The 20,625-nt window shown below is 45.4% G+C and overlaps 1 protein-coding gene across 1 annotated transcript in view; it reads left to right on the plus strand.

The window, feature by feature from the left end:
• Positions 1-20,303, plus strand: part of SF3A1 (splicing factor 3a subunit 1) — a 73,513-nt gene extending 53,210 nt beyond the window's left edge. Inside the window, exons 6-16 of the mRNA XM_085858634.1 lie at positions 1,013-1,163; positions 1,382-1,656; positions 5,199-5,316; positions 5,597-5,782; positions 16,633-16,754; positions 16,907-17,167; positions 17,411-17,609; positions 17,729-17,874; positions 17,991-18,092; positions 18,198-18,269; positions 18,916-20,303. Of these exons, the coding sequence (XP_085714760.1) occupies positions 1,013-1,163; positions 1,382-1,656; positions 5,199-5,316; positions 5,597-5,782; positions 16,633-16,754; positions 16,907-17,167; positions 17,411-17,609; positions 17,729-17,874; positions 17,991-18,092; positions 18,198-18,269; positions 18,916-19,017 (1,734 nt within the window). The 3' untranslated portion in view covers positions 19,018-20,303. The remainder of the gene's footprint in view (positions 1-1,012; positions 1,164-1,381; positions 1,657-5,198; positions 5,317-5,596; positions 5,783-16,632; positions 16,755-16,906; positions 17,168-17,410; positions 17,610-17,728; positions 17,875-17,990; positions 18,093-18,197; positions 18,270-18,915) is intronic.
• Positions 20,304-20,625: the final 322 nt, after the last annotated feature.

A 20,625-nucleotide genomic window follows, 5' to 3' on the forward strand; every position in this document is an offset into this window, starting at 1 on the left:
TTGGCAAGCTCAAGTATGAGAGGGTGGCTGACTAGTTTACAAATAGACTGAGTGGGGATTTGGGAGGGGGGGTGGGGGGTGGTGGTTTGGGTGTTCCCAGGGATCCTGAAAAGTTGTGGAGTGCCTTCAATACTACCATCCTTGATGTTGCCGGTGGTTGCCTTGGAACCCACCGTCAGGTGAAGAAATACTTTGTCTCCCAAGGGACACTGGATACTATTTACCAGTCACAGGGCCAGTCTTGATGGCAGAGCTGAGCCTGTTCAGGGAGCTGAGGCGTAAAACTGTTTGCTTGCTGAGGGCAGTCAAGGAGGCTTATGTGCGAGTAATCCGTGAAGGGGTCGAGTCTCACCATCAGCCATGATCCTTCTTGGGTGGACCATATTTTCAAGATGGCCTCCAAAGCCAGACTCTGCATCCTTCATCAGGCAAGGTCTTTCCTTGGTCAGTCTGATCATTTAACAACCTACAAGGCCCTCGTTCACAGCTTGATGGAGTACTGCTAGTACCCCTGTCTCACACTTTGCTCAGTTTGACGCTGTGGAAATCAAGTCCTTTAACACCACTGGAATGTCCTGTGATGAAGCTGAGTCTATTGGCATAATCACTTTCACATCTTAAGTCAGTGGTCTCTGTCTTCTCCCACCTCCTTTCTGGTCTTGCACCCTCTGCCCTCTTTTGGCTCTGTCCTTCCCAGATTTCTGCAGGGCGCACATGGTCTGCCAATAACCGTCTTCTTCTTAAACTCCCAAAATACAAGCTCTCTCCTCTTTGTTCCTCTTTTCTCTCACCTCTGGAACCAACCTCCCCAGTCTGTTCAGTTTCATGTTTCCCTCCAGGGCTTCAAGACAGCTGTTCACCACTGCCTCAGGTCATCCCCCATCCACATTCACAATCTTTTCTACCCCAAATGACTCCATTCCCAAGCACTCCCTTTTTCTAACACGTCCATCCATGTTCCTCGACTATGTATACAAAAAAAAAATGCTTTTCTTGTTGCTTGTTTTGGCAGGTGAGGTATCGTGTTGAATGGTTGAAGTTTCAGGAGCGTGAGCGCAAAAAGGAAGAAGAAGAACGTGAGAAGGAGCGTGTCGCCTTTGCGCAGATCGATTGGCACGACTTTGTTGTTGTGGAGACTGTCGACTTCCAGCCTCATGAGCAAGGTGGGGTGTCTGATGAGGCCAGTGGAAGAGCCTCTGTTTTCCAAACAGTATGGATATGTCGGATGATTGCAAAAAACATTTGGCAGTGATGAAGCAAAATAAAAGTCAATATTTAATGAAAGTAGTGAAAGAATGAGTGAATTTTTGTTATCAATTGATGGCTTTGCTAAATTTTTATTTTGTTTTCCATCAAAACTTTTTAAAAAATCATTCCTCAGGACATTTCCCACCACCAACCACTCCTGATGAGCTGGGTGCGCGCATCCTTGCCCAAGAACGATATGAGAAGTTTGGTGAGAGTGAGGAAGTGGAGATGGAAGTGGAGTCTGAAGATGAGATGGAGGAAGAAGAGGATGGTGATAGGGAAAATGATGAAGGAAGTGACAAAGAAAAACCCAAAGAGCCAGTTGGAAAGAAGGATGGTCCCCCTCCAGCTGCTCGTCCAGCCCAGCCACCCTCTGACCAGGACAACCAGATCCAGGATATGGATGAGGTGAGGGAATCTTGATTTGTAAGTGTATTTAGTTATGGTTGGTGAGCAGTTTGTTATATTTGCTGTTTCTAGTGGGTAGCGAATAGGGTCCGGCAATATATGGATACACTGGTTAAGTTTTTCATTTCGATTTACCGGTATTGGAATTCAGAGTATACCTGTATACTGAAGAAAAAATACTATGGGGAAAAAAAATCAGTGTATTTATGTATTACCAACAAGTGGAAGAAAGTTGTTTACTATCTGTAAATACCGTACATGATTTAAAAGGCTTTGATGCACTGTGCTACACCTGGAACAGTGGAATGTATGATGTCAAGACGTACCAGGAAGTAGGTACAGCTTGTTTTAACTTTTAACCCTCAGCACGTACAAGCAATTGCTTTTTTCTTTGCCCTCGTGACTGGTTTTAAAGCAATTGTCAATTGGTTATTACCCTCGCCGAAGGATTCGGAGAGGGTATTGCATTTGTGTCCGTTTGTCTGTTTGTCCGCACATAACTTTCATGGTTTTCTCCGCAACCGCTTGTCAGATTGAGATAAAATTATCATCAGAGGTGCGACTATACATGTAGAATGTTTTAATCGTAATTATGACGTCATAGGTCACGTGGTGTGGCAGTCATATTGGAAAAGCGGAAAAACTTTTGACCTCTATCTCTGAAACCGCACCAAGGACAAATTTGAAACTTGGCACATGGCAAGTACTCCTCATAGGGAATGTGATGTTTTTTTTTTATGACATCATTGGTGCCCTCGTTATGGCATCATAATTGCATATGTAGAACGCCATATCTGATCAGTATGAAAAATTTTGAGGGTCATCTCTCGATAAAATGGTCCACAGAAAAAAAAAATTCATGACGTCATCGGTCATTTGATTCGGCACCCATATTGTTCAAGATTTTTTTTTTAATCTTCAAAAATCTTCTCTGAACTGGCTGAACAGATCGAGGCAAAACTTTACACATATGACCGCCTGTTCATGAGGAACAAAAAGTTCACATATGATGTCATTATCTCCAGTATCACATATATGATGTCATTGGTCACATGGTTTAGCAGCCATTGGATTTACCCTAAAACCTATAAAAAATCTTCTCCAGAACGGCTGGACAAATCGAGGGGAAACTTCACACAAGTGTTCCCCAAGCCATGGTTGTACAAGTGGCAAATAGCAAGCACTTCTCATGGGGAATGTGTGGTATTTTTATGACATCATAGGTGCTTGCCTTCATTATGACATCATAATTGAATATATAGAACGCCACATCCGATCAGTATAAAACATTTTGAGGGTCATCGAGGGATAAAATAGTACACAAAAAAATTTTTGATGACGTCATAGGGCACATGCTTTGGCAGCCGTATTGGATTTACCTGAAAACCTATAAAAATGCACCACTCAAAAGAAGTCCTGACGAAAGTTTGCAATCTCTGATTGCTCTTTTTCTTGGTGTATATGAATTGAGTGTGCTTTGGAAAGCCTGTGCCGATTTCTGACACAGCAATCTGCTATAGTCATACCAGTATGGCGATCCATGATAATTTCAACCCTTCTTTAACTCCAGCTACCCATTCATTCAATCCCTCGCCATTTAGCTTGCAAACAGTAACTCCACAGTCCTGACGATCCTGCCTTTTTTTCCCCCTTTCATATCCTGCAATTCCCATGGGAAACTTCCCTCACCTGAATCCACCTGTTCATGCTTCAATCTCAAATCCCTTCCCTCATCCTTTCGCCTCCCAACCCCCACTGAATGTCACTGAATATTGTATGTAGATCGACTTGAACAAAGTTCAGGGTTACTCACCTGCGTTGGCCACATTTTGTTCTGCAGTGCAACAGGCAGTGGCTGCCTCACTGAAAATGTGAAATTTTATTTTCCACGATGTTTCCCCTTTTTGTTCTTCCATTACCCGACCCGCTACTTCCGCATGATGTACTAAAGATATAAACCTCTCCATCACCTGTGATGCACTAAAATTTGTTCACGACATAAAAAAATTGGGGTCTCGGAAGGTCTATGGGGGGAGGCGGTTGCCCCCCCAAATATGCATTTGCTTTCTTCTCAGAAACTAAACACGCAATTCTGATGAAACAACCACTTGTTCACCATGCGTGACGTACTAAAGTTTTTCATGACCTTAAAATAAATTTGGGCCGAAGGGGTTTTTCAGGGGAAGGGGGGGGGTCCTCCAAAATATGTATTTGTTTTCTTTTCTGAAGCCACAAACACAATTTCGATGAAACTTGACCACAACCTTTATCACCCGTGATGTACCAAAGTTTGTTCATGGCATAAAAAAACCATAGGTATTTACTTTCTTTTCCGTTATATATTGTTACGGCCACGGGTACCGAGTGTATTATGAGGGGGTTAATCCCCACTTCTCTTCAGAAGAGCTGGACCTGGGGCCACCGCTCACAATTAACTTCGTGGTACGGTGGGTTGCTTGACAACCATGAACGCCAATCAGTTAACCACGAGTTCCAGTGTCCACCGTCTAATTATGCCGTTTAACGAGAGGTCACGTGGTTTTCTGAACGGGGAGCGTGCCCTTGGCAATACACCAATCTTATCTTGATTTGATCTTAAGTAAGGCGGCCGAGCGTTTACTGCTGGTGCATGCCAACTATGACCGGTTAATTAATTTGGGAATTACCTCCCAGTCTATCTAGGTTCGGACAATGCTGGATCAATGGAAGGAGAGGAACAAGGACGGACAGGTTGAAACGTCAACAGGGAATTTATTATTAAGAAAAGTAAATAAACTGAAGAACTTTTTATTTCCTTGTGGTGTAAATGAATGAATTCAAATCAATCAAAATAATCTGAAACAAATAAAGAATTCAACAGGCATTTTTAGAAAAATGGACAAAGAGCAGATGATTATCACTGTGCCTTACTTAACAATTAAACACGCGACACAGGTACCCAGCAGATCATTCAAGGGGAAAAGAAATCCGGTCTCAGCTTACCAAGACAGAAGTCGTGCGTCAAATAAAGTGTCCAAAAATGTGTGAGCGTGCTTTGGTCCGCTGTCAGCACCCTGCCTCGCCATGCACCCACCCGCAAACAGGCTTGAACACCAATCGATGTCATGTCGTCACCCCCAGGAACCAGGGACACTAAGAATCAGGTACGCCAAGAGCCATGGATATTGGACCATTATTTATTTTTGGAAAAGCGTATAAAAAAAAATTAATTTTACTATTATTATTATTATTATTATTATTATTATTATTATTATTATTGTTATGAATACAGATATACCGGTATGAGCCCACTGGTATATCGATATCGGAAAAAAATCGATAACGACAGAGCCTAGTAGGGAAGGACAATATGGATTCAGAAAGAATCTCGCGTGAAGGACAACAAAACTAGGAATTTGGAAAGAGGTGGACTTGGGGATACGAGGTGGGTGGGAGGGGTTAACGAGGGTAGAAAAGATCAAGATTTTAGATGGTGGTGAACAGCTGTCTTTAAGATGCTTGCTCATTCGCTCGAATCTTCTGCCCTCTTCCATATACTGTAGGGATCTGATGAAGAAGAGGAAGAAGTAGCAGCTGTTGCAAAGAATAATGCTTCTCTTCCGGCACCTTTACCACCGACACCCGACCAGGTCGTAATCCGCAAGGACTATGACCCCAAAGGTAACATTTATTTGGCCAATTTGCTAGAAACAGGATTGTTTGTTTGTTGCAAATCTGTTTGGTTTTTATTCTTCATTTATGCTAAATGTTGTCTTTGTTGAATAGGCATCACTTGTGGACTTTAGAAAGATTGCTTGTCACATTTTTTTTCTGCAATATGAGTCAAAGTACAGGAAAAATGAATCAAGCCTCTATTTGGTAGGACATCTAGGACTGACAAAGTGGAACATTGCTTGCAGAAACCAATGCCCCCTTCCCACTCCATCTCATTTTGTCACAGCATCTCGGCCATTGGTTCCTGCACCACCTGTGGACAAGTTCTTTGTGTCACCGATCACGGGCGAGCGAATCCCGGCTGGCAAGATTCAGGAGCACATGCGAATCGGTCTGCTGGACCCACACTGGATCCAGGAGCGGGAGCGAAGCCTGCGTGAGAAGCAAAACGAGGAGGAAGTGTTCGCTCAAGGTAAACTCCCAAAAATTTCTCGTTTTTAACTACTTGAAACAGAAACGATTTGTTCTACGATTTCACCGCCAACGTGTTCTGTTCAATTTTAAGTTGTGGCATCTGTTGCTTTGTACCTCGGATAGCTGTATTGTCTGTGTGTTTACTCGATCAAAACCATGCATTATTTTCAACAACTTCACCATGTTGGCAAGTTCATGGCAACATACCAATATTGGTAGGCCCAATGCTCTCAGCCATTCCTCATGCTCCAGTTCTTTAGCTCCCACAATGCTCTTGGTCACCCTTCTCTGCATACTTTCAATCACAGCTATGTCCTTTTTCAAAATATGATGATCATACTACTGTTGCTTTTTCCAGATGAGATCTGACCAGAGTTTTATGCAATGTTACAAACACAGATTCGTCCTTTGATATCAAAACATCATGCATTATATGATATCATTTTCCACGATTTACTCGCGCACTAATTGAAGTCCATCTATATCAATAAAAATATTATTTCGGTTTTGAGGATCGGATATCGTCCAGACTAAATAAGTGTCGAAATCTGTTGTGAAATCTGATAATTTAAAGAAATAACGAGTCTTATAACAAAGCCGATACACCTATTTACTTTAAGCAAGCAAGGCTATTTTCCCTCCTCCATAGATACACAAGAAAATGTATAATTTCCAAAGCATTAAACTTATCTTTTTCTACTGTTTGGAGAATTATATTAAGTGAACAAAAATTTTAGGAACGTGCCAAAATTAACCAGCTTCATTAAGCTATATGATTTAATGCATTCACTGCTAGACCTCACATATTTTCCCCCAGAGGGACTGTCTATCCATGGCGTCTGCCAGATCTGTCTATATTTTTGGAGGTTTCGCGAGGTATTCTACATTGAATCAAAGGAAATCTGGTAAAAAAAAAAAAAAAAACGGACGTTTTAAAAATAAGTTATAACGGGTTATAACCCTGAAATGATGTACCACGTGACGTGTGCACAGACGAGCCGGCACGATGGTTGATTATCTGCAATGTTTATTTCATGGGTGATTGAACTTTGCGATGTCTCTAGGGTTGTTCTGCATTAAGCTGCAACTCTTGTGGATAAAGTCATTATTTGAACAAATTAATTTTATGTCATTAACTGCTGCATGCGCAGGAAAGAATGGCTTTAAAGTTAAAGGGATCCTTTATGATATGCAGTGACAGCCTGGCCAACCGTTCCTTATCAACCATTTAATTGCAATGCTCACATGAGTGCTTAAGCCACTTGCCAAACGCCTTACAGTCGAGAGCGGTTTCGCGCGACGTCCTTCCGAGAGAATCGTTCACTCACTGAGGACGCTTTTGCCTGCCACATGATTTCAGAGTGAGTGGTTCGTGCTCCGTCGCCCTGAGCGAATGGTTCGTGCTCCGTCGCCCTGAGCGAGTGGTTCGTGCTCCGTCGCCCTGAGCGAGTGGTTCGTGCTCCGTCGCCCTGAGCGAGTGGTTCGTGCTCCGTCGCCCTGAGCGAGTGGTTCGTGCTCCGTCGCCCTGATCGAGTGGTTCGTGCTCCTTCGCCCTGAGCGAGTGGTTCGTGCTCCGTCGCCCTGAGCGAGTGGTTCGTGCTCCGTCGCCCTGAGCGAGTGGTTCGTGCTCCGTCGCCCTGAGCGAGTGGTTCGTGCTCCGTCGCCCTGAGCGAGTGGTTCGTGCTCCGTCGCCCTGAGCGAGTGGTTCATGCTCCGTCGCCCTGAGCGAGTGGTTCGTGCTCCGTCGCCCTGAGCGAGTGTTTCGTGCTCCTTCGCCCTGAGCGAGTGGTTCGTGCTCCATCGCACGACAAGCCGTTTGCTGTATTTATGTTTTCTAATTTTCTGAGCCTTTTTTCCCCCTACCTGTCACACGCTGCTGTTTATATACATTAATGTTTGTGAACCTATCCCTGAAACATCTATATCAATGCAATGTTGTTTTGTGGTGAAAGGTACTTATGGTTTTTGGGTTGTTGCCGATATCAGCCGTGTTGTGTGTGTGTGTGTGTGTGTGTGTGTGTGTGTGTGTGTGTGTGTGTGTGTGTGTGTGTGTGTGTGTGTGTGTGTGTGTGTGTGTGTGTGTGTGTGTGTTGTTCGTAAAGCGTATATATATATATATATATATATATATATATATATATATATATATATATATATATATATATATATATATATATATATATATATATATATATATATATATATATATATATATATACATATATATATATATATATACATATATATATATACACATATCTATCTCTCTCTATCTCTCTCTCTATCTCTATCTCTATCTCTATCTCTATCTCTATCTCTATCTCTATCTCTATCTCTATCTCTATCTCTATCTCTATCTCTATCTCTATCTCTATCTCTATCTCTATCTCTATCTCTATCTCTATCTCTCTTTCTGTCCCATCCTGGTACTACCCCCTCCCCCAATTCAGTGCACCACCCTCCTCTCACACCTCTCACTCTCCCTTCCCTTCTCTCTGTCTCTGGACATATCTGGACCGGGTTTGTCTCTGGATGTGCCTGGGCAGCGTTTCTTTCCAGACGTGTCCGAGCGGTGTTTGACTCCCGTCAGCTCCAGACGCGTCCGAGTGGTTTTTGTCTCTGGACATGTCCGGCGGTAATTAATGCTCCACTGCATGTCTGCCTTCCCTTTCTCTCACCTCCCACTGTCTTCCCTTCCCCCACCCCTCCTCGATCCCCCACTCCTCCTCGCTCCTCTCTCTCTGCTCTCTCTCACCCTTCCCTCCTCTATTTCTCCCTCCCCCCTTTTGTATTCCTGTCAGCAAAGTGACAGGTTGTATTTGCTAGTTGTCAATAAATGTGTTTGTGTCGTGCCGTTACTTTACTTATGTCGGTGTTGGAAACTTATCAATTTTGGTTATGTCTCATGTACTCTCTGTCTCATTCAAGCAACGTGTCTAAATGAATGACCTATCTTGTCTGCAATACTAATCAGGCCTTATATTGTGACAGACGAGCCTCGTGTACTTAACAGCCAACTTTGCCATAGTGAGGAAGTTGGTACAGGGAGGTGGTCTGCATTGTCTGGGGTGACATGGTTGGGTCAGATATTACAGAGGTCAGATATTGCTTTTGTTGTTGGAAATTAGTTTTGCTTCTCTTTGGCTGTTATGAAGCTGATCAACTTGCTGCTCTTCTGGAGGGTTTTGGCTCGCTGTTTTCCATGTTATTACAGTCGTCGAACTTGCATGACTAATCTTTATTTGTATGTAGTTGAGCTTTAAGAGGATGAAATCCATAATTGTTACACCGCTGCAGCTTCAACCTTCGGTCTTGTGATATGGGTGTGCGTCATCAGTCCACCGAGCACTTAAGGGTTGCGGTAGTGGTACTTGCAATCAAAGTGCTTAATTTGAATGCTTCGGGCCTTGCATAGAGGGAACCACAAGACTGGCTGTCAAGTTTTCCTGCTGGATCGGATAAGTAGCTGCTTTAAAAGGAGTTAGTCTTTGCAACATCATGCAAAATATTATTTGACTGACATAGTGGGGCTGTCGCTTCAAGTTTGTACAACTTGTCCTGGAGCACACTCCAAACGCAAAGCATCCTTTTAAGCTGCGAATGATATTTTGTGATGTTTGCTGCTTGTCGTGCTTGTCCTCCCTCTAAAACTTGGTTTTTCAAACCCGGGGGCGCGACGCCAAGTGGGGTCACCGAGCAAATTTCGTGGGGTCGCGGGCGTCCGCTTGCAGCAAAAAATATTGTCTATTTTCGATCGGTGTTCGCTTTTACGGGATGTAATATAAACGGTTCGTTCAAAGTATGGGAACCGGCGCAACATGACGCTTGGAATGGGATCCAGCCGATGCGCGGGCTCGCTGAAGGGCGGTTCATTTTGGCGGGAAATTAGTGGTTTGATCCACAGACTCAGACTCTGACTCTATCATTAACGTCTACAGCATTCACGTCTCCACATACGACTCGAGACCTTATTTGTGATGGCAGCACCGGCCTCCAGCAAATCTCAAGAACGTTCTTACCAGGATAAATTTCTGGACCTTGGATTTTACTACGTGGTGGATAAAAGTGGGGCACAGAGGCCTCAGTGTGTGATTTGTTTCGAAGTGCTTTCTACGGAGTATATGAAACAAAATAAGTTGCAGAGGCATTTGACTACAAAACATGCGCCTTATCAGGGTAAGGAGAGAGCTTTCTTTGAGAGGAAACTTCTTGCACTCAAGAATACGCGTCTTGACAGAGAGGGTACATGCCAATTCCAATTCCAACATCAGACCAATTCTCGGGCATTAGAGGCCTCGTATCGAGTGTCGCTCCATGTTGCCAAGACTAAAAAGCCTCACTCCATTGTGGAAGAACTCGTGCTGCCATATGCAAAGGACATGGTATCTTTGATGTTTGGGGAGGAAGCAGTGAAGAAATTGGCAGTTATAACCCTCTCCGACAACACCATCCAACGCAGAATTGAAGATATGAGTCTGGACGTAACGGCTCAGGTCGTACAGAAGATCAAGGAATCGCCGTGGCACGCCATACAGTTGGACGAGTCCACTGATATCGCATCGTACGCGCAACTCATCGTCTGGGTCCGCTTCATCAAGGCTGATAACTTTGTCGATGAGCCTCTGCTCATCAAACCATTGGAGGCCACCACCAAAGGCGAGGACATTTTTGGAAAAGTAGAGCAGTTTTATCGTGACCAAGATCTGGACTTCGGAAAGTTGCTCGGTTCTACAACAGACGGCGCGCCAGCAATCTTCGGAGTGCGTTCTGGATTCAAGGCTAAATTGCTTGAGGTGGCTCCTCAGACCTCCATGGTACACTGCATGATTCACCGAGAAGCGCTCGCCTCTCGTACTTTGCCAGAAACCTTGCAGAGCGTGCTCTCAGAAGTCGTAAAAATGGTGAATCACATCAAATCGAGCGCCCTCAACACTAGGTTATTCAGGCTCTTCTGCCAGGAGATGGACGCCGACCATATGAATTTACTACTCTACACTCAAGTCAGATGGTTATCTCGAGGAAACCTTCTTCTGCGCGTTTACGAGCTCAAAGATGAACTGAAGGAGTTCCTATGCACACGAGGGAAAACGGCATGGGTAGCGTTGCTTGAGTCAGATTCTTGGCTGTTGACATCTTTGAACGTCTCAATGTCCTCAACCGCTCCCTCCAAGGCAAAGATGCCAACCTCATGATTTTTCACGACAAAATGAGCGGATTTCTGGCGACTCTAAAATTACTGGCAGACAAAGCAACTGTTAAGCGCTTCAGCCTTTTTCCCCGTCTGGTGGAGCATCTAACGACCTGCCAGTACGATGATACTGAGCTCGACAGTCTTTCTGGGGAGATAGCACGTCACCTTCGGTCGCTCATTGAACAGTTCGAGCACTATTTCCCTGAGCTGGATGTGCAGTCCTTTTCTGTGGTTCTGGACCCTTTCACGGCTCCACTGGACTCGATTGCTGATGAAGATGATACAGCACAGGAAGAGCTTGTACAGCTCCAGCAGGATTCAGGAGCGCAGGCTCTTGCGCGGACGAATTCGTTGTCGACATTCTGATGCAAAATGCTGCCGTCGTACCCAACCCTGTCACGGCGCGCCATTAAGGTTCTCATGCCATATCCTTCATCATACTTTCGTGAGCAGTCGTTCTTCACCATGGTGATGATTAAAACAAAGTACAGAAATCGCCTAGAAATGGAGCATGATATGATCCTGGCATTGTCATCTACTTCTCCACGAATAGAGAAGTTGGTTTCTGAAAAACAGGCTCATCCTTCTCACTGATATATCTAAATGTCATTCGGACTAAACTTCTGAAACGTTCAACTGTACTATTTGGATACTGTCGGCCATTCTCCGTTTACTCGTCTATGAAAACATGACGATGGTGAATAAAGTAAACAGTAAATTTTCTTGTGTCATGTGAAATCTTATCTTATATATTATGAATTGGGTTTTGAATCTTTTAGGTCGCGTGATGTAGAGAGGTTCTGAAATTGGGTCGCCACTAAAAAAAAGTTTGAAAACCACTGCTCTAAAAGGTCTGATACATGAGCTTGCCTTCTGGCAAACCTTTTGGTCTTGGCAGTCTTTCAAAATGATAATTGTAGTTGTCTCCTTGAATTAATCCTTCATCACAAGTTGTGGATTATTTGAACATTATGTTCTGGGAGAGCTTAATCACCGCACACATCCATATGTTAAGGAAATCATGCTTCCAGTGATAAGTCAGGTTCGGTCTTGGCAGTTCGGTCTTGGCAGATCATGTCAGGTCAGGTTCGATCTGTGACCTGCTACAGGTACCATGTAAACCTGTACTAACCTGTTCCATGGTCGGGTTGTCGGCGACTAAACCGTCTCCCCCACCAGGTTTTCTGGTGAGGAGGGTGTTTGGATATGGACACCCAGCAGGATTAAAAACAAAACCTGTCAAAGGGCGGAGGAGCTCCTTGTGAGCCAACGGCCATCCATATCTAGTGCCCAACTGTGTCTGCGGACGTCCTCCTGCAGTTGGGTTACTTCTTATTAGGAGGTTGGTGGCAGGATTTGCACTCCAGCCACCGTAAAACGCTTCATTCCGCAAAACGCAAAAACGCAAAAAAATCTGAAAACCCACTCCGTGGGAGTACCTCCTGTGCAGCTTCCCTTCGCAGGGCAGCTCACCGGATGATGGGATTGGGGCAAAGCCTTCGGGACCCCCAATCTTTGATAGGAGGGAAACCACGGGGTAACATCCCTGGGTCAGATTGCGGGAGAGTGTGTCGGAGTGGTGCTGAGGTGTCGTCCACCAGACGGCGGTCTCCTTGGGTTAACCTGAGGCGGTCCCTTCGGGTGGGTGCCTGGAATGTCCTATCCCTAAGAGAGGATGATCACCTGTCTCTGTTATCATCTGAGCTCAAGCGTTTGGACATCGGGATTGCAGCTCTCTCTGAGGTTCGGAGACCGGATTGCGGCGAGATAATGGTGGGTGGTTACACCTACTATTGGTCTGGTCGCTCTGATGGTTACCATACCCAAGGAGTTGCTGTAGCTGTGGCCAATAAGCTGACCCCAATGATAATTGAGGTAACACCGGTCAACGAGCGTATTATGAGATTAAGGATTCGTCACTCCTTAGGTGTCATTTCCCTGGTCTCTATTTATGCTCCGACTGAGGCGAGTGATCTTACCGTGAAGGATGCATTCTACGCCACACTCGAGTCTGTGGTTGATCAGTGCCCCAGACGAGATACACTTCTAGTCTTGGGGGATTTCAATGCATCGACTGGAACTGATAGGGATGGTTATGAGGTGTGTGTTGGTCCCCATGGGTCAGGAACTATGAACCAGAATAGCACTAAGTTCCTTGACTTTGCAAGAAGTCATGGACTTAGGGTGGCTGGTTCATGGTTTCAGCGCCCGCAAGCTCATCGCTGGACTTGGTATTCCAACGCTGGCGGTGTGGCAAAGGAGATTGACCATGTCCTCATTGACGGTCGTTGGAGGATGATCCAGAACTGCAGGGTCTACCGGAGTGCTCAGTTCCTCAATACTGACCACAGGCTTGTTGTAGCAACTCTAAAGCTGCACCTTAAATCCTGGAGAATGGTACCATCCCAGCCTAGGCTGGATGTTGCCAAGCTCAGGGATGAGAGAGTAGCTGAGGAGTTTGCGAACAGGCTGAGTGGACACTTGGGGTGTCTGGGTGCTTTGGGGGGTCCTGAAGAGTTGTGGAGCACCTTCAAGACCACCGTCCTTGATGTTGCCGGTGGATGCCTTGGAGCTCACCGCAGGGCAAAGAAGAATTTTGTCTCTCAAGGGACACTGGATACCATTGACCAGAGTCCCAGGGCCAGGCTGAATGGCAGAGCTGAGCTGTTCAGGGAGCTGAGGCGTAAAACTGTACGTGCACTGAGGGTGGACAAGGAGGCCTATGTGCGAGGAATCTGTGAGGGGGTAGAGCATCACCTGTGGACAGGTGATTCTCGTCCCGCTTACAGGGGAATTCGCGCATTACGTTCATCCAAGCCCATCCCTCGGAGCACTGCAGTTCGAGCAAAGAGTGGTAGGCTCTTGACAGAGGAGTCTGAAGTGAAGGCCCGCTGGGCCGGTTACTTTGAGCGGTTGTACCAGGCTGATCCCCCAGCTGTCGAGTTGGACGTCAAGGGTGTTACAATCCCTGTTGCTGACCCTCGAATCAACTGTGGTCCACCATCGCTTGTGGAAACACGGGCTGCGGTGAACCAGTTGAAACGGGGCAAAGCTCCAGGGATCTGTGGCATCCATGCTGAACTTCTCAAGGCTGGTGGAAATGCTGCACTCGCGTCGTTGCATGCAGTTTTGTGCTCTGCCTGGAACACAGGCATCATCCCAACTGACTGGAAGAGGGGCCTTGTTGTCCCTCTCTGGAAAGGGAAGGGTGATCGCCAAGACTGCAACAACTACCGAGGGGTGACGCTGCTCTCAGTGCCGGGCAAGGTCTTTGCTCGGATAATTCTTGATAGGGTTCGCCACCATCTGCTTGAGCACCAGCGTCCAGAGCAGTCAGGCTTTACACCAAAGAGGTCAACGATTGACCGTATCCTTGCTCTTCGTGTCCTCACTGAACGCAGACGAGAGTTTCGGCAGGGGCTGCTTGCAGCCTATGTTGATCTCTGTAAAGCGTTCGATTCAGTGAATCGGGATGTCCTCTGGAGGATTCTTGGTCTTCGTGGGGTGCCACCGAAACTGATCGATCTGATGTCTGAACTCTACTCTGGTACTGAGAGTGCTGTGAAGTGTGGTGGTACCGCCTCTGACTTATTTCCAGTTGTTACTGGAGTTCGTCAGGGATGTGTACTTGCCCCCACACTTTTCAGCACTTGTATGGACTGGATTTTTGGGAGGATGTCGGAGAGATCAAGTTGCGGTGCATCGTTTGGCAATGTCAAGATCTCGGACCTTGATTTTGCAGATGATGCAGTCATCTTTGCGGAGACTTTAGACATCCTCTTGGGGGCCCTCGAGGTGCTGAATGAGGAGTCGGAGCCGTTGGGATTACGGATTTCTTGGGTCAAAACAAAGATCCAGGCTTTCGGTGACATCTTGGATGCTGCTGTCCTGTCTGTGTCTGTTTGTGGTGAGGATGTTGAGGTCGTGGATAGATTCACTTACCTTGGCAGTGATATTCATGTCTCCGCAGGTTGTGAGCCGGAGGTCAATAGACGTCTGGGTCGGGCCTGGGGAGTCATGGATTCACTGGATCATGGGGTGTGGCGCTGCCGGTACCTGTGCGGGAGGACGAAAGTCCGAGTCTTCAGGTCCTTGGTACTTCCAGTCTTGCTCTATGGGTGCGAGACTTGGACTTTGACCAAGGATCTGAGACGGAGACTTAATTCCTTTGGTACCAGGTCTCTTCGGAGAATCCTTGGCTATCGCTGGTCGGATTTTGTGTCCAACGAGCGGTTGCTGAGAGAGACTCGGATGAGATTTGTTACCTGCATAGTCCGTGAGCGTCAGCTGCGGCTGTATGGACATGTGGCTCGTTTTCCTGACGCTGATCCTGCTCACCAGATTCTCTCAGCGAGGGAGTCTCATGAGTGGAGGAGGCCAGTGGGCCGACCACGTGCCTCATGGTTGCAGCAGGTTGACCATCATCTCAAGGAGATGGGGATGGGCCTGGCATCTGCCTGGGGGATGGCCAGACGGAGGCCCCTGGAGTACCGGCGGAAAGTGGACACAGCGACGCGCTGTTCTGGCACATGCTCCCATACCTGACCTGACCTGAGTGATAAGCATGTTGAGGGCATATGTCACTTGACTTTTTCTCGGGTCATCAGTTGCATACTTCTCTAACTTAGGCCGTGAATCTTTGGAATGTTGAACAGTTTCATCAGTCGGATGTTGCCAGGACACTGTTTGCTGTCTCTGCTAAAAGAAAAAGAAATAGATGGCAAAGAAATACAACAATTTTAAAGGAAAAACTAAAACATCAGTGAACATGCTCCAATTATTATCCCCACGCTTTTGGAAATAAAAAAAACCGGGGGAATATTGTAATCTGCTCCTGTTCCTTCTGTCCGTCCGTCATGCTATCTGCTCTTAAATGGTTGTGCAGGGTTCACCAAACTTGGTAGCTCTGATGACCACATGGTGAGAAGGTGCAAGAGCAGTATCATTTTTAGGCCCACCACCTGAGCACCTGGTTCTGACCTTACCTCTGTCGCCCTGGGGTGGGGTTAAAAGGTTAAATGCCAAACAAATGCAATGATGGGTGCATTTTTAAACTTTTTTAAAATTTCAAATGAAGATTTATGTGTGCAATCAACATTGAAAGACGCATGAAATCTGTAATTATTTTGGGATTTGACCTGCCCGGTTCATGGCCAAGGGGATGGAGACTTAGGGTCATGGGTTAAAACAAAAGATTTTTTTAAACTCAAAACTTGATATATTGTGTCATTCCTGGTGGAACTGTTTGCCATCTTTCAACTTTGCTTTTGGTGGTAAACGTGGGGATTTGCGATGGCGCACCATCGACTTCGCTCGAGTTTCATTTTGTAATAATGAACACCCAACTACATGTTACAATATAATAAGTGTGTGTGTGCGTGCGTGCGTGTGTGTGTGAGAGAGTGATGTCTGGCTTCCTTCTTGGGACAACGGTGCAGTAATTGGTCTTTGTTTTGATTGATGCATTTATGGGATGTAATTTGTTCGATACTTGAGCATGTAATTGCCTTTGCTTTTCTAAGTTAATGTCATAGATAATTGCCAAACATTGGATGTATTAATTGTAATTGATCATTTTTAATTGCGATTCTCATCATGCCGGTTACAAACATTGACTGCTGCACATCGTCTAATTGTATTTTTCCTTTCTCTCCCAGGCCGGGACATCGAGAGCAGCTTGAAGCAACTTGCAGAACGCCGAACAGACATTTTTGGTGTTGAAGAAACTGCTATTGGCAAGAAGATTGGTGAAGAGGAGATTGAAAAGCCAGAAGACAAGGTGGGGTTTGTGTGTTTGTCTTTTATGTGAATGTCATGTCACTGGGGCTGACAAACCACTCGGTCCGTGGGAACACTTTCTGGTGACTATTCAATATTGGTGGAGATAGTCTCACATCACTTACTACCACATTCCTGTGGCTCTGTCTGTAGGTGACATGGGATGGACACACAGGCAGCATGGCACGCACGCAGCAAGCTGCACAGGCCAGCATTTCACTGCAGGAGCAGATCGAGGCCATACACAAAGCCAAAGGACTTGTTGGTGACGAGGAAGCCAAGGACAAGATTGGACCCAGCAAGCCTTCAACAACACTTTCCTCTCTTTCCATGCCTCTGATCAATAAGCCTTCTTTGTCCATCTTGAGCTCTCTTGCATCATCTGTGCCACCTTCCATGCCTCGGCCTATGCAGGTGTGTGTATAAAGTTTGTATGGTCAGGTTGTTCTTCCCATACTTACACACACACACACACACACACACACACACACACACACACACACACACACACACACACACGGAGGTGGATACTTTGAGATCTGCGAGGATGCCTTTCCACCTTCTGAAACCCACATATAGATATAACAACCAACAACTCTCCCTCTCTCTCTCGTTCATAATTTTGTTTTTTTAATGCTATGACCCTCAAACTCCCAGGCTACTTTGCCAGTGTCGCGTCCACCAATGATGCAGAGCGTTCCACTACTACCACGGCCATCTATGCCCCCAGTTATCCGCCTAGCACCTGGGCCGATTATCGCAACACCCTTGCCGCCACCTATGCTTTCTACGCCCTCTCGCATCTCTGTCATGCCCATGCCACCTCCTGGAATGTCTGTCCGCCCACCACCTATGGGTATGTGTGGGCACAGTGCCAGTTGTTCTCATACCACATGCTTTAATCCGTCACATCGTTGACTTGTCATAGTACGAGTTGAGTATTGTGATGTGCAATTTGTTTTGTACCTTTGGTAGTGTTTGTGGCTGGGCAGCCAGGACCTGGTATGCCTGCCATCCCTGGCACTCGACCACCACTTCCTTCAGAGGATGAACCTGCTGCAAAGAAACTCAAGTCTGAAGATAACCTGATACCAGAAGAGGAGTTCCTACGTCAGGCCAAGGTAAACACAAGGAGCCACTCCAGGTGGTCTCCCTCTTTGAGAGCCAGCTTTGAGCTAAAAAAAATATATATATATATTGATGTGTTTTGATTTTCCACCATCCCCTTGCCGTGTAGGGCCCAGTCACTTTCAAGGTACAGGTGCCAACCATGCAGGACAAGTCTGAATGGAAGTTGACTGGACAGACCCTGACGTTCACCCTGCCTCTCACCGATCAGGTCTGTGACCATAGACCTGTTTATGCAGGAATTTGTCAAGTTTTAATTTCTGCTCGTTCTAACTTTCCCACACTACCAATTTATTTTTCATTTTGACCTCTGCAGGTGTCTGTCATCAAGGCAAAAATCCACGAAGCAACTGGGATGCCAGCTGGAAAGCAGAAGCTACAATATGAGGTAAGGAAATGTTTTCCCATTTGCCACTGGCACGCCTTTGCTCACTGCCTCAGTGGCGGTGCATTCATGGTGCACCGCACCATGGTCATCAAAGGGGATGACCAATAAGCAATGCTGCTTGCACATGTTCTTGCACACTGTCTCGCGTCGTGAGAACTCGTTCGAGAACAAAACACACTGTTGTCTTCCTGAGATTCCTTTATCTAAAGTGGGCATACATTGGGCAACATGCACAGAGCAAGTCTATTGAGCTTATGTGTAGGATCTGAACACAAGTCTGCCTGCGTTCATTGGCATACCTTACGATGACCTCTCTACGCCATGAAACATCATACAGCCGAGCTACACCCCTTGTACCTTTACCCCAATAGCCAATGGTGTTTGCCCTTTGTCCAAAGGGTGGACATGTCATGTTGATATAAAATTGTTCCCTGGCACATATTTGATTGTGAATATTTGTCTACGAGGTGTGTAATAGACACCTTTTTTGGTCAGCAGCTTACTGGATGTTTGATCCTTTGTTAAAGTCCTTTTTGTTCTTTCTTTTGTTACTGGGTTTTTAAACCTGACCTGTTTGAGATATGTGTAATAATGTGAGCAAAACCAAGCTTGTCACTTCTTTTTGTTTCGGTTCATTTTCCCACAGGGCATTTTCATCAAGGATTCAAACTCTTTGGCATTCTACAACATGAACCAAGGTTCGTTGGTACATTTGGCTCTGAAGGAGCGAGGTGGACGCAAGAAGTGAGGCAGTCTGGGTGGTGCTCCGTATTTCAATTCAGTTGGCCCTGCTCTGCGGTTATTTCAGGCTTTGCCCTATGGCTCGATCGAAGCATATTTACCAGCACAATCATTCTTGTGAAAAAAAAAGAAACAAGGGCAGTGGTTTGATGAGTCTATTGTGAAATAAAGTAAGGTGCTCGTGTTTGGATAGGAATTTTTTTTTGTTTTCTGAAATTCGAGCTTTGATTGGGGGAGAGAGAGATGTATCCATATTAAAAATGTCTCCTAAAAGGTACAGTGTATGTTGTGGGTGAGGTAGTTCCACAGTTGACCTAAATAAAGTTTATTCTCCCTTCCTCTCTCACAAGGCATCAATAATGATGATCAACTTTTTTCTTAACCAGCCTCATCAGTTTCCAAACGGATGGGAGATGCTATTGTAATTGGTCTCAGTGCAAGTCTATTTTAATATAGATCGTTCATATGAACTGTACTCTATACACCCTGACAAGGTTCTCCATTTGATGCTGTCTTGTTTTCTGTTTTTAGCTTGTCTGGAATTTAAATTCCAGTTAAGGTATTATCATCGCGCACCGTCCGTCTCATATTTTGACTTCTCTGGCCAAATCTCTGGGCCCATCCGGCTCAAATTTGGCAGCAATGTTCCTCTCCTGACTGGTAACAGGGAGAATTGCAAAGCTCGTTTGACACGTGACTACGTCAAAATGGCCTACTTAGTAAATTCCTTCAAAAGTCTTCTTCTCAAACCCCCCCCCCCCCCCCAAAGTCAGAATGCCACCAAATTTGGGTTACAAAATTAGGCCAGGGCCCAGATAAGTTACATGTTGAGTAGTCCTTTTTATTTTTTTATTTATGCAATCACACTGCTAATTCCTTGTTATGTGCAGTTGTTGTTGGCATGGAAAATCATCCTAACATCACAGCTGATGCCTTTAGAGAAAAAATATTTCCCAATATATGCAGAAATTCCTACAAATTATCAACTATGGTTAACTCAGTTGTACTTGAGCCTATCTCTGGGAATCATTCTGGTGAACTTCTTGCATTCTGCCCAAACAACCATCATTCTGGTGCAAATGCGTTCCCACCGTTGGTTCTTTCCTCCTTCCCATTTTCTTGTTTATATTCCAAATGTACCATTATTACTTTAATTTGATTAATACCCACTGCAGTCATTGAAAATTTTTGTGCTGCATTTGTATTTTCTTTGTTAATTTTTTTTTAAGCTTCATGCAAGCTTCCCAAGTTTTCTTTTAAATAAAAATGGTGGAAATGTTCACCAAACCATAACTTTTAAATTTGTTTTTTTTTGTTCACAAAGTGGAGACTCCTGGAACAGCGAGAACACAGAACAGACTAGAATGAACAGTGGAAATGGAGGAGGGACATGGAAGATCAGGGGTAGGGAGACAGAGGGGGATGAACAAGGTCAAACAGCAGGAAGAGGAAAACATGGGATGAAACAGAAATGGAACAAAAACAAGGCAGAGGGGGTAAAAGCACTAACATGGAAAAGAAGGGGTAGGCTTGGTGCAGGTTGAGGGTAGAAAAGATCATGAGTATTGATGGGGATGACCTAAGATAGTGGGAAGCAACCATCTTGAAGCCCCGG

Source organism: Eptatretus burgeri, chromosome 16 (assembly GCF_056783735.1).
Source record: "Eptatretus burgeri isolate ZD-2024b chromosome 16, Ebu_testis_v1, whole genome shotgun sequence".
Classification (NCBI taxonomy): Eukaryota; Metazoa; Chordata; class Myxini; order Myxiniformes; family Myxinidae; genus Eptatretus; species Eptatretus burgeri.